Genomic DNA, 13,975 nt, shown 5'->3' on the forward strand with positions numbered 1-13,975 from the left:
CCTTCTCTCCACCGGTCCTACCCCCTCCTCCTGCTCGCCGCTTGTGCCGCCTGGCCAGGTGCGTCCTAGCGGGTCCGGCTTTGTCTTTTGTTGGTTCGCGCTACGTCGGCGTAGGCGCTAGCTGGGTTAGGTTGGTTTGGGTGTGTCAGGCCAGGGGCGTATTAAGGGGGGGGGGCGCTGGGGGAACACGTGCATACAAGCTAGCAAGCAGCGTAGCAGCACAAACATTAGCAGGATTATAGTTTACTATTTTCGCCACCACGTCGGCATAGACCCCCGGTTACTTCACAATACATGTTCCGATACCTTTTCCTCTTCGCCGCCTTTAGTCCCTCACCATCACCACGGTTTCCTTTGCTTTTCTGCGCTCTTTAAAATGGCTTTCCCTTCATCCCTGCGGCGGCTATGTAGTCTTTTTGCTTTTTCGCCTTCTTTGCCTTCTTTGGACTTCGGACTTGGCAGCTACAGTAAGTAACTCGTCTCTCGCACCCTAGCTGGCCGCGTCGCCGCCGAGACCACCATTCAAGTCAGCATTGGTCAGTAAGTATACATGCTGTTAGTAGCTGTCTTCTTCTCCCGGACTATGTGACTATGTCCGTCTACTTCTGGTATCTGCTTCATTCGCCAGTGGTTCGCCGTCTCCCCCCTCCTCCCCCCCCTCCCCCCCTGCAGGTGGGTCCACGGTCCCTGGACTCCGCCAGCTTCGAGGAGCTCGAGGACTTGTTCATCTCCCAGCTGGCGCCCCGACTGCGGCTCAGGTGGGGCTCAGAGGGCAGGGGCCCTCAGGAGTACGGCAAGCTGGGAGGCTATCCGGGGGGGGGGAGAGGGGGTTGGGGGTTTAGAGGCGGGGTGCGGTGCTGAGCGGAGGGAGTGCTGGGGGTAGCCCTCGTGTTGGCTGGTGCCGTACAAATGCACCAATAGGATATTAGTGGCCCACGCGAGGGCGGAGTGCAGTGCATTGACAAGACTGACGATGTCAGTTAAGACTCGGTAGAATACAAAAGTTAAGCCGCAATTATGGGGTGGGTGGGAGAGAGAGAGGTAAGGGCCCCCCTTCACTTGGTGGCGCCCCGCCCGGGTCCCGCCGCCGCCAGGTCCCGGCCCGACGCGGCCCGGCTGGCGGGCGACCCCTTGCTCCTCCGCGCGTACGACCTGCGGCTGGTGGATGCTAGTGGCGGAGTGGTGGCGGACGATGCAGCGGCGGTGGAGGTGCGCTTCGAGACGGGCGGCTTTTTCGGTCTGGCCTCCGCCGCTGTCCGCAAGGTGCGAATCAACGGCGTGTAGTCGTCACATGGGGGCCCCGGGGGTTGCGGGTGGGCGCATCGAGATTACAACCTTATTGGGGGCCTGTGCAGGTGTGTAAGGGGTCTCTGTTTTACAGATTACATGCAAAGGATTAATTAAGGATTTCCCGGCTGCTGCTGCTGCTCTTGCTGCTGCTGCTGTTGCGGCTGCGTCATCGTTCGGTTTGTCCGTAGGTGCCTAGTCAGCATGGTCGCCGGTCTTGACTCCATCCCACTTTAAATACCCGCACATGCCGCATGTCCCCAGGCCGGTGCGGTGCTGCTGCTGCGGCTGCTGGCGTGGAAGCGTGTGGGGCTGTGCTGCGCCTCGTCGGAGGCCCTCAAGTACGTGTTCGTGCTGGGGGCCCGGGGCGCGGGCCGCACCACCGCCTTCGCAGCGCTGGCACACCTGCCGGTGGATTACCAGGTGGGGCCTCTACGGTGTGGGAGGTCTTAAGGGGTGGAGGTCTAGGGGCGAGCTGCCCGCTAGAGAGGGCGGTGCGGGTTGGGAAGCTGGCCATAGGGGCCCGGGGAGGATGGCGAGGGGAGTCAAACTTAAGCTTCAATGGCTTTGGCTTCGACGAGGTTGCTTCGTTGGCCCCGCCGGTGGCCTATCTTAGGCAGTGTCGTAGATACCTGAAGCCCCCTGACTCCCTGATTTGATTCTGGTTTGGTTTGGTTTGTGTGCAACTGCCGTTTGGGGGCGGTGGTGGTGGTGGTGGTGGCAACCCGCAGGTGCCATCCAGTGTGTCAGCTGAGATAAGGCCCATCCAGCGCCTGCCGGGTGCCTATGCCGTCATTGCATCGGGACTGGAGTCCCCGGACCCACGGGTCACGGCGAGGGCGTCACACTTCGCCAACCTGGACCATGGTGCGGGGGCTGCGGGGGGCTACGCGGCTGGGGTGAGGCCCTGGGCCTGCGGCGCCTAGCTGTCTTGTTGCCAAGCACCTGAAGACCTGAAGCCAGGGGGCACGGCAGTCCCAACAGTCCAGGGGCGGGGGACAGCGGGCGGGGAGCAATGAGGGTAGCCGTGCTTCCCCGAATCATGATATCCTGTGTAGGAGAAGCTGCACAGGGCGCACACGACGACCTCCAGCAAGCAGTGTCAGGTTTGGGGCAGCAAAACCGTATGGTGTCGGACGAAGGGCGTGGCACCGCCAAACGTTTGGTGTGCAGAGGTCTTTATGACCCCCCTCTCCCGAACCTTCTCTGCAGCTCCGCTAAAGTTTCCGCTGAGTCCCCTGACTCGTTTAAGTCCTCCTCCCTCCCCCTTACTGCTCTCTTCCAATACCTCCTCCTGACTGGGGATTCTCGTGCCCTTGCTCTCCCTCCCTGGCCGTGTGCAGGCGTGTTCTCTGTGTTGGTGTACGTTGTGAGTGTGGAGGCCGACCCCGTCCCCGAGCTGCTGGGCCCCGCCGTGTGGCAGTCCCTGGCGGCCCACAAGCCCACCCTCCTGCTGGTCAGCAAGGGCACCAAGCTCACGGAGCAACTGCTGGTGAGGAGTGCATGCAAAGGGCTGCGCCGGTTGCGTGTAGGGTGTGTGCATGTGCGTGACGTGTATGGGTGAAGGGATTGTGCACTGCTGCTGTGGTGGGTTTCAAAACGCTGAGCTGTGATGGGAAGGTGGCTGCGATGGGCGCACTGAGGGACGAGGGGAGGGGTGAGGGACGAGGAAGGAGAGTGGATATCGGGCCTGGAGGAGCCATTGACGCTGGCGAGGGCGCCCACGCGATACGCTTTCTAGTCATGAGAGTGCATAAGATGTGTGCGGCATTTGGGGGATATAAGAAAGAAGAGGACCCATATGTATGCGATGGGTGCGGGAGCGATGGCCGACCGGGTGCAGCATTTTGCCGTAAATAGTATTGCGTTTGGGGCGGCATAGCTGTATACGCAACGGTTATGGGTCCGTTAAGGTCCGTAGGCAGCAGGCCACGCGGGGCCCGAGTGCTGGTGCACGAGCTCTTGAGCTCTTTTCACCCTACGGACAGCCTGATGTATTTTACTATCCAGGACAGGCAATCCTCACTGCCAATCCCATGCCCTTGACCGGCCTGTGCACGACCACCTGACTTAGGTGGAGCCGCGAGCCGTGGAGAAGCTAAAGGCCAGCTGGCAGGCTGTTCTACACGAGGGCGCGGCGCGACGGGGCCTAGAGGCCGACATGGCGGCGGTCCTGGTGGCGGAGATGCGCGATGCGGCACCGCCGGCGGGCGTGGCTGGGCCACAGCAAGTGCGCGACTGGCTGGGGGCGGCTCTGGAGGGTGCTACCACACGCTGAAAGCATATTCTCTCGACTGTTATAATGGGTTGGCCACTGGCTTGTTAGGGCACGTGTGAACGCGGATCTTTGTGCATCTCATTTGCGGTGACTGGCATAAGGTCTCAGTATAGTTTGTCTAGCGAGCTGCAGGAAGCGGTACGTTGGCAGGCGGGGATTACTTCCTCACGTGCCTGCTTATGGTGTACTTCAACGCAATTCCATGAATTTGCTTGCGGAGCGGACAATGGTACCTGCTCAAACCCGGCGGTAGCAAGTGTGTTGACAAACGTTGGCAATATCAGCTGGGAACATGTTCGGCGTTGCTATCAACCCAATCGGTGCAAATAATGTTTGCTCGATTTTCAGTACCTTTGATCGCTCATGTACCTTTGGTTGAAATTCGCTGGGAAACAAGTGGTACGGCAAGTCCGGTCGCATCCAAAGTGAAAACTTGTGCGCTTTACCTGAGGCCAGCCTCAGGTTACTGTAAGACAATCACCATCCACCAGATTTAAGTATAACAGGCTGTCAAGTCGAGTTGAGAAAATTATTGCAGAACGATCCTTCTGTTGCAGAACGCATTTGGCATGGCGCGACCACTGTTAGGTCTCCTGTTAATCTTAGCTGTAGTAGGAGTGAAATCTAAAATTCACAACAGCGTGGTTGAGAAGGACGACCGCAGACTCATTCCACTGACGGATGCGTTCGGTTTCGCTGAGGGCGGAAAGCTGGACATCACTATCCGCGATATTGCGCTCTACCGACTGCATGGAAGCGTGGATACCATAGACAGTGAGAAATTCGGGTTCTTCTTGTCACCTGTCGAGGCGGATGCTGCGTTGGAGCAGGAGCTAGCCGACGACGCGGGGTGCATCCTCGACCAAGTCACTAACCTGTTCACATTTAAAGACTCGTCGGTCCAAAATGTCATCAACGGCAACCTCACGGAGTTCTCCTTCCACTTCGTCGTCCAGAATGGCGGACTTTTCTACTTGTACTTTGCCAATTGTGAAGAGGACACGCCAGTTTCTTTTACCAGTATTATTGAGATGTATAACCTCAATAGCAAGGGTAGCAAGGACTATCTCTCAGTTGGAGACACTTCTCTGGACGCCGTGTACTGGGTAAGTGTCTCACGACACCTGACTCTGGAAACCTAGCAAAACACAACCTGTTCCCCAGACCGCCTCCCCCTTGTCCTGCTGCTCTTGTAGGCCATGTTTGCATTGTTCACGCTATCGACCATCGCCTGGGCAGTGTGGGTGTATCGCAACAAGCAGTATGCCCAGAAGGTCCACTACTTTATGTTCGCCCTGGGCTGCTTCAAGGCGATGACATTGCTTTCTCAGGCGCTCATGGTCTACTATATTGAGCGAACTGGGTCAGCGGATGGGTGGAATATTGTTTACTACATCTTTACGTTCTTCCGTGGTATTCTGTTCTTCACCGTCGTGGTCCTTATCGGCACGGGCTGGTCCTACATGAAGCCCTTCCTCGGCGAGAAAGAGGCACGGATTATCATGATCGTTATTCCCCTCCAGGTGTTTGCCAACATCGCCATTATCATCACCGAAGAGGAGAGCCCGTCGGTTAAGGACTGGTTCACGTGGCGGGATGTCTTCCACCTCGTGGACATCATTTGCTGCTGCGCGATTCTATTCCCCATCGTTTGGTCCATCAAGCACCTACGGGAAGCTTCGCAAACAGATGGGAAGGCAGCGCGCAACCTCGAGAGGCTGACGTTGTTCCGTCAATTTTACGTCATGGTGGTTGTGTACATCTATGTCACTCGCATTGTGGTGTACCTGCTGAAGAGCACCATGCAGTATGAATTCTCTTGGGTTAGTACAGCAGTGGAGGAGCTAGTCACTTTGGCTTTCTATGTGTGGACCGCGACGAAGTTCCGGCCTACTAATGAAAACCCGTATCTGAAGCTGCAGGGCGACAGCGATGTTTGAGTGAAGTGTTCATGTTGTTGCGGTTAGGGCATCTTTTACTTGGCGTTGGTTATTACACGAGGAGCGAGCTCAAGCATTGCGCCACAGGTACGTGCATTTTGAGGCGCCTCAAGCAGGGGCTGGGGAAAAGTCTTCCCAGGCGTGATGTCCCGCGTTCACCGTCCATACAGCGTGTGCGGAAGGTTGCCCTCGAAACGAACGATATCTGGTGGGGGCGTGTGAATTGAAACACAGACGCTGGGGACTCGGGTGCCCTTGGGTTATCTTCGAGTCGTTCGCCACATAGAGCCAGCCACTGCGCCTGCGCCGAAGACCAGGACCATCATCCAGGCCGGCAAACCTGCGCCCGCAGTGTGGTGGCGGCCACCCTGGCTTCTGCTGCCCCCGCTTGAAGGGGTGAGTGTCTCAGGTGTTTTACGTAACATAAACTTGGCCGTGGGATTCCGGGTTGTGCCGAGGATTTGTTCGGGGAATACTGTGCTGCAGCCGACAAGCTTCTTCAGGCGGTAGGACTTGACCACAAAAAGATTGACGGACGGAAATGCACGCTCGTATCTCTCAAGCAGCTGTGCGAGAGGCCCTGTCAGTTTTGCAGGGGACGCATGTGCTTGGTTTTAGGCGTGAGATCGATCTGCAGTAGTCAAGTCATGAGTTTAACTTACCAACTGGCTGAGAGCCACTAATGAGCCGACGCCGTAGGTATAGGTGATGAGAGGAATTGTACGACTGTGAGATGAGTCTTCGTGGAGGTAGTCTAGATAGGCTTGGTGATGCTTACCTGATGTCCAGGAAGATTTTTGTGAACGTTTTATTGAGTCGCTGCAGAGCTGAAATATCCCCAGCATCGATTTCGTAAAACGCTATGTCAGGATACCGCTTCTGGGCAACCCTCGTGTTGAATGGGCTCTTGTCAATTCCAATGACCTGTACCGTTTGAAGCGCATTAACAAATTCGAGTTAAGCTACTTCGGATGCACGGTCAGCTACAGTAGCACACCTCGGCGGCGTACTTTGCTATCACGCTTGTTGAGCATCCTTGCGCGGCCCCAGCTTCCAGGACTACATCACCACTGGAAACGTAATGCGGGACGCACCCGCGGTAGTCTTGAACTACAGGGACATATCGTTCGCGTTACAGACTCGAGGAGGCTAAAGATGAAACAATAAAACTTTACCGTTTTCCACTACGATGATTGGCACACCGCCTACGTCATGTCGATGCCCTCGGCCTGGCATTATATCATTTGCGTTGCGTGGAACTAAGCGACAGTCATTATCTGCGTGTAGCCTTGCGGTGAACAGTAAGTTGCACTTGGCCCTACTAGATTACAAATTGATATCTCGTTTCCTTTATGCTCAAACAATGAGCGCGAACAGCCTTCCTAGGGCGGCGTCTCGTCGTACTTCGGTTTTTGCAGCCTGCTTTATCCACTGTCCTGACCTGTATAACCTAAGCATGTACAACATATGTACCATAAATATAATGCTCTGTATACAGCTCGTTCGTACTGGCGGACGACGTCTCTTTGCAACACCGCTGTATACAAAACGCGCTCCAACTGCCACACCGGAAGTCGAGGCGGCCTGCGATATGGCAACGGGTATATGTTGCTGAGCATGGCTGCAGGCTTTCCTGGCTTATAGTTTGTCGCTTGTCGTGTCCTGACACTTACACGGCCACGCTTGCAGGGGCCAGGGTTACCCGCACTGGGCTTACGTGGCTAGGCTTATACATGCTTAGCTCACTCAAAGGCTCTGGCCGCTGCCTGGCTGCTTCCTGCCGTCCCTGATAGGTTGGGCTTTGACTGACGTTGCCTTCGAAAGCATTGCCGACTCGCTTGATTATGAGAGACTGATTTAGCTACAACGCAAAGTATCCGTTCTCCAATTGTTCTCCGCACTCTCCATCCCGAAGTGGCGTTCACGGCCGTAGTCGCTGCCTCGGCCTTTAAGTGGCCGCTACAAGCACTCTGGTTGAACTTGCCCGACTGGCCGCATTTGGTCATGAAACGGGGGCCCCCTTCACGTGGTGGGGGCCCGGGGGTTCTTCCCCTAAAGGGGAACTAAAGCCCCCCACCACGGAGACAGTGGTCCCAGGTCAGGATTCTTCGACAACTATCTACTACAACTACCTCGTGGCAGCTTTCAGCGTTATGGAGTTCCGGTGGTGTGTCGTGGCCCTCAGCAATAGGACCTTGTGGACTGGGAACCTAATCAATTGTTCCGTCCTTGATTGTGCAGACTTACAGTCCCCTACACACCCGGTACGTGCTCATCTTGCGGGCTGCCTTCTGCAGTGTAAGCCTCGCTATTTCCTCTACCTCCCCCAAAGGGACTGCTGAACAGACTAAATAGACTGGACTGCTGAATAGTCCTCCTACTCTATCCCAATTGCGTGCTGAGCTGAACTCCATACAGGCCGAGTTGTTGCATCTACCTCCGCATAAGCCGGTGTAGGCCTTCAGGGGAGCTGGTATTAACACACTCGTATTCATACTTGCCGACATCATGTCTCAACACGCGTCCCAGTCTTTGCTTTGCCCCAACCATAAAAACCTTTGTCCGACAACCCACGTTACCCTTGCAACCTGCTCTCCCCGGTGCAGCAGTCGGTCTGCAGTCAGTGCCACCTTCCCACCCATGGTTGTTAAGCTCGAAGGACGATCTCCAATACGAGGCGGCAACACCCCCTTGTGTAGCTGCCCATCACTTAGCTATCGTAGCTGCCTCGCCCCAACGTCACATAGACGGTCCCGGCGCAACTGGAACGCACCTGTCCTGCAGGTCCTGCAGCCTCTCATCACGCAACCACTAGACAACAGCGGATATCCACTCCCACTGAGACTGCAACAGCTATCTGCTGCAACGCTCTCGACTTTCGCCATGGGGGCCATGAAACCTGTATTATTTAATAGCGCAGCCAGTAAGACCGGCGGCGGAACCAATTATAGTCTGGCATGAACTGCACGTCTCCAACGGACGCTACCGCCATGTCCTGGTCGTAAATGAAGCGGTCCGCCACGGCCCGAATGGTATTGGCGTCTACAGCATCAATACGGGCGAACATCTCGGCCTTGGGGATGCGGCGGCCGTACACGAGCAGCTCACGGCCAATGGATTCCGCCACATCTACAGCCAACATTATAAAAACATCAGGGATCAGATGAAGCATCACGCAAGAAACAGTCGGAAGATTGTAATATGAGTTTGCAGGCTAAGCTGTGACAGCGCCATGCAGTACAACTTTCTTGGGACCATAACATGCATCTTGGTGGTATGCAAGCCCAGTCACCGTCTCGGTCAAGCCCCAGACCACCTAAGCTCGGGCATGCGACTTACGGTTAGTCGAATCCTGGAAGAACATGAGGCTGGCTTTGAGCTGGTTCTTGGCGCGCACCACATCCGCCTCCCGCACGTCAAAGCACATCTTGGTAAGGTGCGACATGATTGAGTACGCGAAATCCTCGCACCGGTCGCGGTCAGTCACACCGTACACGCCGAACAGTCCCGTGTCATGGTAGTTTGTATTAAAAGCCATGAATGCATCCGCCAAACCCTCTGATGCTACCGTCTGGACGAGCATGCTGCTGCTGTGCTTGCCAACAGTAGAATTCTTGTCCCAGGCGCCTGTCAACGTAAGATGCAGCACGAACGAGGGGCAGCAGGGATTTCCGTGCGAAAATACTACCTTTTGTACAAATAGGATTAGAGGTAATGCGCTCTCTTTCATGCGCAGAGCATGCACTCAACATTCTAACGACGCCCCCCATAACACTTTCTCCGTGCACCTGTGCCGGGTGCTCTTGTGGGAGCCACGCAGCCCTCCTATTTCCAACTGGCGGGCTAAACCCTTTCCTAGCCCCTCCCATTTGGCACGGCAAAAAGACACTCATGCCCAATCCCCTACATACCGACTGTAATGCCACTAGGCCTGTGCAACGGAGGTGTGCTCGGCTTTTCCAGACACGTACTCACCTAGCATTGTTTGCATGATCATCAGTGGAATGGAATCAGGGTCCGTCCACGAAGCCCCCTTGAACGCCACGGCCATGCAGCAGTCTGTCGCGTCCGGCCAGCGGTCGTGCACGTACGAGCCCGTGAAGCGGTAAGGTTCCTGCATAACAGCATCATGGTATTGCGCATGGAAACGTTACCGCCGCAGGACAAGGATTAAGGCAAAAGTAACCCCTACAATCCCAGGACTGTTTCCTAGCAAGAAAACAAGGGTTTGCAAGGAGGTGCCCCCCCTTGCCCGGACGGTGTTAGCGCCGTTATTGCTTATTGCGGCCGGTGAGCCGACTACAATTTGACCCGTCACTTAACCGGCAGATTCGTGTGAATGCTGGTGGTGAGCCCTAAACCCAAGCTTCACACTAACTCTGTTCGCAACCTGTGTATAGCCCTGTCTGCCAAAGCCACACAAACTGTGGTACGCCGTAGTTACGCTGCCCTGCGCACACCTTCGCGAGCAGTGACCGAACCGACGTGGTAGGGTCCTCATCGGGGATGGCACCGAACGCATCCGAGGCCAGCTTCACGAGCTCATCATGATTCACAGCGCCAGCAGCAGCCAGAACCTGCACAGCGACCACCGCATACAAGTTGAGAACCAAAATAAGCAGAGCGCCGTACAAACTCTACCCAAGCAAGATAATCGTCGGAAACAAATATAATTAAAGATGCGCAAGGAACCTGGCAGCCTCCTTGGCAAGGGAGTGTCTAGAAGTGCGTCTCCATCTTGCCTTGTTGTGCATGCCGCAAAAATCCTGAGCCCCATACAACGGGTATCCGAATGCTCTTGGGTGCAGGCAACACTCCGCCTCCACCGGAGGCAAGCTCACCTTGGCGAAGTAACATTTATATAGGACACGCATCATGGTTTTCCTTATGGTGGCCAGCCTGAGCTGCGTCTATGGTCGCTTTTCGCCCGCGTTTCCCAGCAACTCCATTGCCTCAGATGGCGTTAACCATTTCCCTAAATGCGAAATCCGCCCTCATGACCCTGAGACGGAACCCAGCCATTTACATGACGGCGGAAACCCGTTACCGTGTGGAGCCTGGCTCTGCACAACACGTTTGCCCACATACCATGCGCGGCCCACGGTAATGCGTCTTCATGTACTCCACGAGCTGGTCGCGGGTAATGGACTTAATATTCTCCACGGGGCCCAGAATAGTGCGGCCCAAGGGGCTGTACTGGAAAGCTGTGGCGTGCAGGTGGTCGAACACCAGTTCTGAGGACTGCTTGTTCACCTGCAAGACCCAAGAACCCCGGCACGGGTATTATAAGAAGCATGTCCACACAACCGAGTAACTGCAATATGTTGCCCTCGCACCTCCTCCATTTCCCGCAGAATGACGTCGCGCTCCCGGTCGATGGCGCGCGCATCCAGGTTGGAGTTGAGAAGGATGTCGGACAGTATGTCGACAGCCTTTCCCACATCCTTCGCCATGACTTTGGCATAGTAACACGTCTGCTCACGGCCTGTGTATGCGTTCAGCTGACCGCCCATGTTCTCCACCTCCACCTCGAGGTCCTTCACGGTCCGCTTCTGCAAAACCGCGTTTACAGCCAGTTCATGAACATGAAGTCGAGAACTTTACAGGGGATAACTCAAGCTGCAACCTGCCTTGGTACCCTTAAACAGGATGTGCTCAAGAAAATGAGCCACGCCATTGTTGGCATCATTTTCGAAGCGGCTGCCGGAGTTGATCCAGATACCCAAAGTGGTTGTCTCCGCGAAAGGGATCGACTCCGTAGCCACTCGCAGCCCGTTTGGCAAAGTGGTTATCTGCCATCAAGCACGGCAGCACAGATTTGACGCACAAGCTGACCAAGTCGTAGCATTCGCTCAAAGCCGCTTATGATAAGCATATGCGCCAAACTCAAGCCATCCCGGCGCGGTAACACCCACCCGGGTCTCCGGAAGCGTGCTAAGTAGGGGCGTATGGTCGATGGGACTAGGCCGAGGGTTGCTGAAGCGCAGGAATGGATTGCCGTCTGTAGCAATGACGTCCTTAGCAGCAGTTCCAAAGGCGCGCAGCGCTAGGGCGCCGGCATCCTTCTGAAGACGGAGAATTTGCTTCAAAGACCTCATCTTAGCCCCGTCTACGAGGTAAACTGTGGAAAGGGCCCGTTCAGGGCTTAACGCTCTGCACCGGCGTCTGGTCAGCAGCGCGTAATACAATAGGAAAGAGAAGTCGTACTTTGGTACGTACACCCTCAAAGTCACAAACTATTACACGGTATTTCCTCACAGTATGCAATTGTAGGCCTGTCTTTATCATAGCTATTTCGTGGCCAACCTCATAACTAACTGCCAAAAAATCTAAACTTGGTCTTGGGCTCCGCTCTTTCTGACGCAATTGACTCATTGCATTCATGCAGCAAGTCATGATGTCTTTGGACCCCTTCGGCTTGGGCGTGCATAGGCACAGCTCCGAATACAGTCTGCGTTATCCGCCACTTATCGGTAGGCTTTCGGCTCCCAGCTAGCGCCAATAACTCATGTCCAGTAACTTGAATATCCGCCTTCGTGCGCGTTAGGAATGTCCAGAGTAGCTAGGATATCGTGGGGAGCAACGTTGGTGCCTTGCCTCAAGCACACGTCCTGGTGCCTGGTATGAAGCCCATGCTTCACTCCTGGGCCCTATGCAAGGATGTCACAGATCAGGGCACCTCGTCCATTATGTTCCGTGATTTGTTCGCGCTCATTCCTGAACAGCTGAACCACTGTACGATGTCACATTCTCTTATTTTCGTATGATGAGTTTCGTGTGGATGAATCCGGCATTGGAGCGATGGGTGGCTGAGGGGAGGGGTATGTAGGCCCCGCTCCACAACTCACAGGGAGGATTGCCGATCGCTTGCATTCTCGTCATCTCTCATTCAGCTTTTGGTGGGCTCTGTATGCTAGCTTTTATCTTAAGCCCAAGGCGTTCATGGTAGTCCCTGTGTTCGTCAGCATCCATCCATGATCCTTCTGTCCGCAGATGTTGTCAAACAATCATCACGAGATTAAATGCTGTTCGTCATGACCCTCCCTTTGATGGCGAACCTTTGCGGGCCAGGATAACCAGGATGGAAAATTCAAATGAATACGGCCGTGCCAGCTGACACCTTTTTTCCAGCAAATTGATAGGAAGTCCGTTATGTGGCGTAACGATGTTGCATAGCATTTATCATTCCGGTGCTGGAAGTCTCGGTCACCAAAAGTTGACCAGAGCACTCTGAAGGTAACTTGAAGATTTATATGATAGGGTGGTGCTTAATAAACCGTCATTAAAATCAGTATCGGGAACTTATGGTACTTTTTAAACCTTCTGGCCCCGCACCCAAGCCATGAGGTGGTGTAGTGCTGGGGAACCCCTTTGGGGGAGTCATCCCCAAAGGGTTTCTAAAGGGTCACCCAAAGGTTTCCCATTTGGCTGTCCCTAAGACCCTAAAAACCCTAAAATGGTTATTGATTGTTCTAGAACACACTGAATGCCAATAGCATGGAGCATGAGTCTCTTGATGCCATGATTTACCTGATGAAAATGAGTTTATTACACTCTGGTAATGTTGTACCACGACTTCAGATGGGTACCAATCGGCGGATACAGATCCCGTGATGCGCCCAGAATATAGCATTTATTCCCCTCCAATTGAGGGCACTCACGATCTTGACCTTTTCCAGGGTCTGGATGCTGCCACCTCCACCTGGATGATCAGGGGTCGGGGGCCTGCCACCTCCCGCCAGAAACCGCATCAGACAAGATTTATTTGAATCTGGATCTGAACTGTATAATACTTGATACAAATTGTTGCACCACGACTTCAGAAATGTACCGATCCGCGGCTGCAGACCTCGGATCCCATGATACACCCAAGATACAAGATTTGTTCCCCACTCCCAGCAATGGCGAATTCAAGCCGCGGAAATAAATATCAGAATTAGTCAGCCCTGTAAACATAGACAGTAAATGTAAACAGTTTTTTGTTAGTTACAGCAATATTTATGAAGACCGAGCAGATCGGCAAACAGTTAGCTATGAGACAAGTACCATGTCCCCAGGGGGCAGCGGTTTTGCCACTGTTGTGGTACTAATAGCCGAATCGAGGATGAAAAACACGTGTTATTGGAATGCCCAGCCTATAATGACATTCGTGCTGAAGAGGGATTCGATCATCAACAGATCATGTTGGAGGCCATGAAATGGGAACCCGCACATCTGGCGAGGATGTTGGAACATATGTGGGCTCACCGAAACTCAGTTATCCCCTTTGGACGCTAGTCTGGGCTGATGTGCGGTGTTTTCCTTTCCTCCGTGGCTTTTAGGCGTTGTAGTATTGCCCTTGGGCCTTCGGCTCGTATGGGTAGTCTTACAGGTATGGGGTCACGCACCCCCAACCATGTAAAATACACACACACACACACACACACACACACACACACACACACACACACACACACACACACACACACAC

The 13,975-nt window shown here is 54.5% G+C and overlaps 2 protein-coding genes across 2 annotated transcripts; one reads left to right on the forward strand and one right to left on the reverse strand.

The window, feature by feature from the left end:
• Nucleotides 1–4,134: 4,134 nt before the first annotated feature.
• On the forward strand, nucleotides 4,135–6,463 carry VOLCADRAFT_80028 (uncharacterized protein; the record flags this gene model as incomplete). Its single annotated transcript, XM_002947920.1, has 2 exons — nucleotides 4,135–4,677; nucleotides 4,762–6,463. The coding sequence occupies 2 exons, from the start codon at nucleotides 4,135–4,137 to the stop codon at nucleotides 5,503–5,505; spliced, it is 1,287 nt and encodes a 428-aa protein (XP_002947966.1). The 3' UTR covers nucleotides 5,506–6,463.
• Nucleotides 6,464–7,736: 1,273 nt separating this feature from the next.
• Nucleotides 7,737–11,649, reverse strand: VOLCADRAFT_109656 (uncharacterized protein). Its single transcript, XM_002948070.1, has 8 exons — nucleotides 11,421–11,649; nucleotides 11,136–11,297; nucleotides 10,842–11,057; nucleotides 10,594–10,758; nucleotides 9,966–10,082; nucleotides 9,481–9,619; nucleotides 8,845–9,132; nucleotides 7,737–8,634 (listed from the first exon to the last, which is right to left on the reverse strand). The coding sequence occupies exons 1-8, from the start codon at nucleotides 11,601–11,603 to the stop codon at nucleotides 8,414–8,416; spliced, it is 1,491 nt and encodes a 496-aa protein (XP_002948116.1). The 5' UTR covers nucleotides 11,604–11,649; the 3' UTR covers nucleotides 7,737–8,413.
• Nucleotides 11,650–13,975: the final 2,326 nt, after the last annotated feature.

The sequence above is a fragment of the Volvox carteri genome (assembly GCF_000143455.1).
Source record: "Volvox carteri f. nagariensis unplaced genomic scaffold VOLCAscaffold_8, whole genome shotgun sequence".
Taxonomy (NCBI): Eukaryota; Viridiplantae; Chlorophyta; class Chlorophyceae; order Chlamydomonadales; family Volvocaceae; genus Volvox; species Volvox carteri.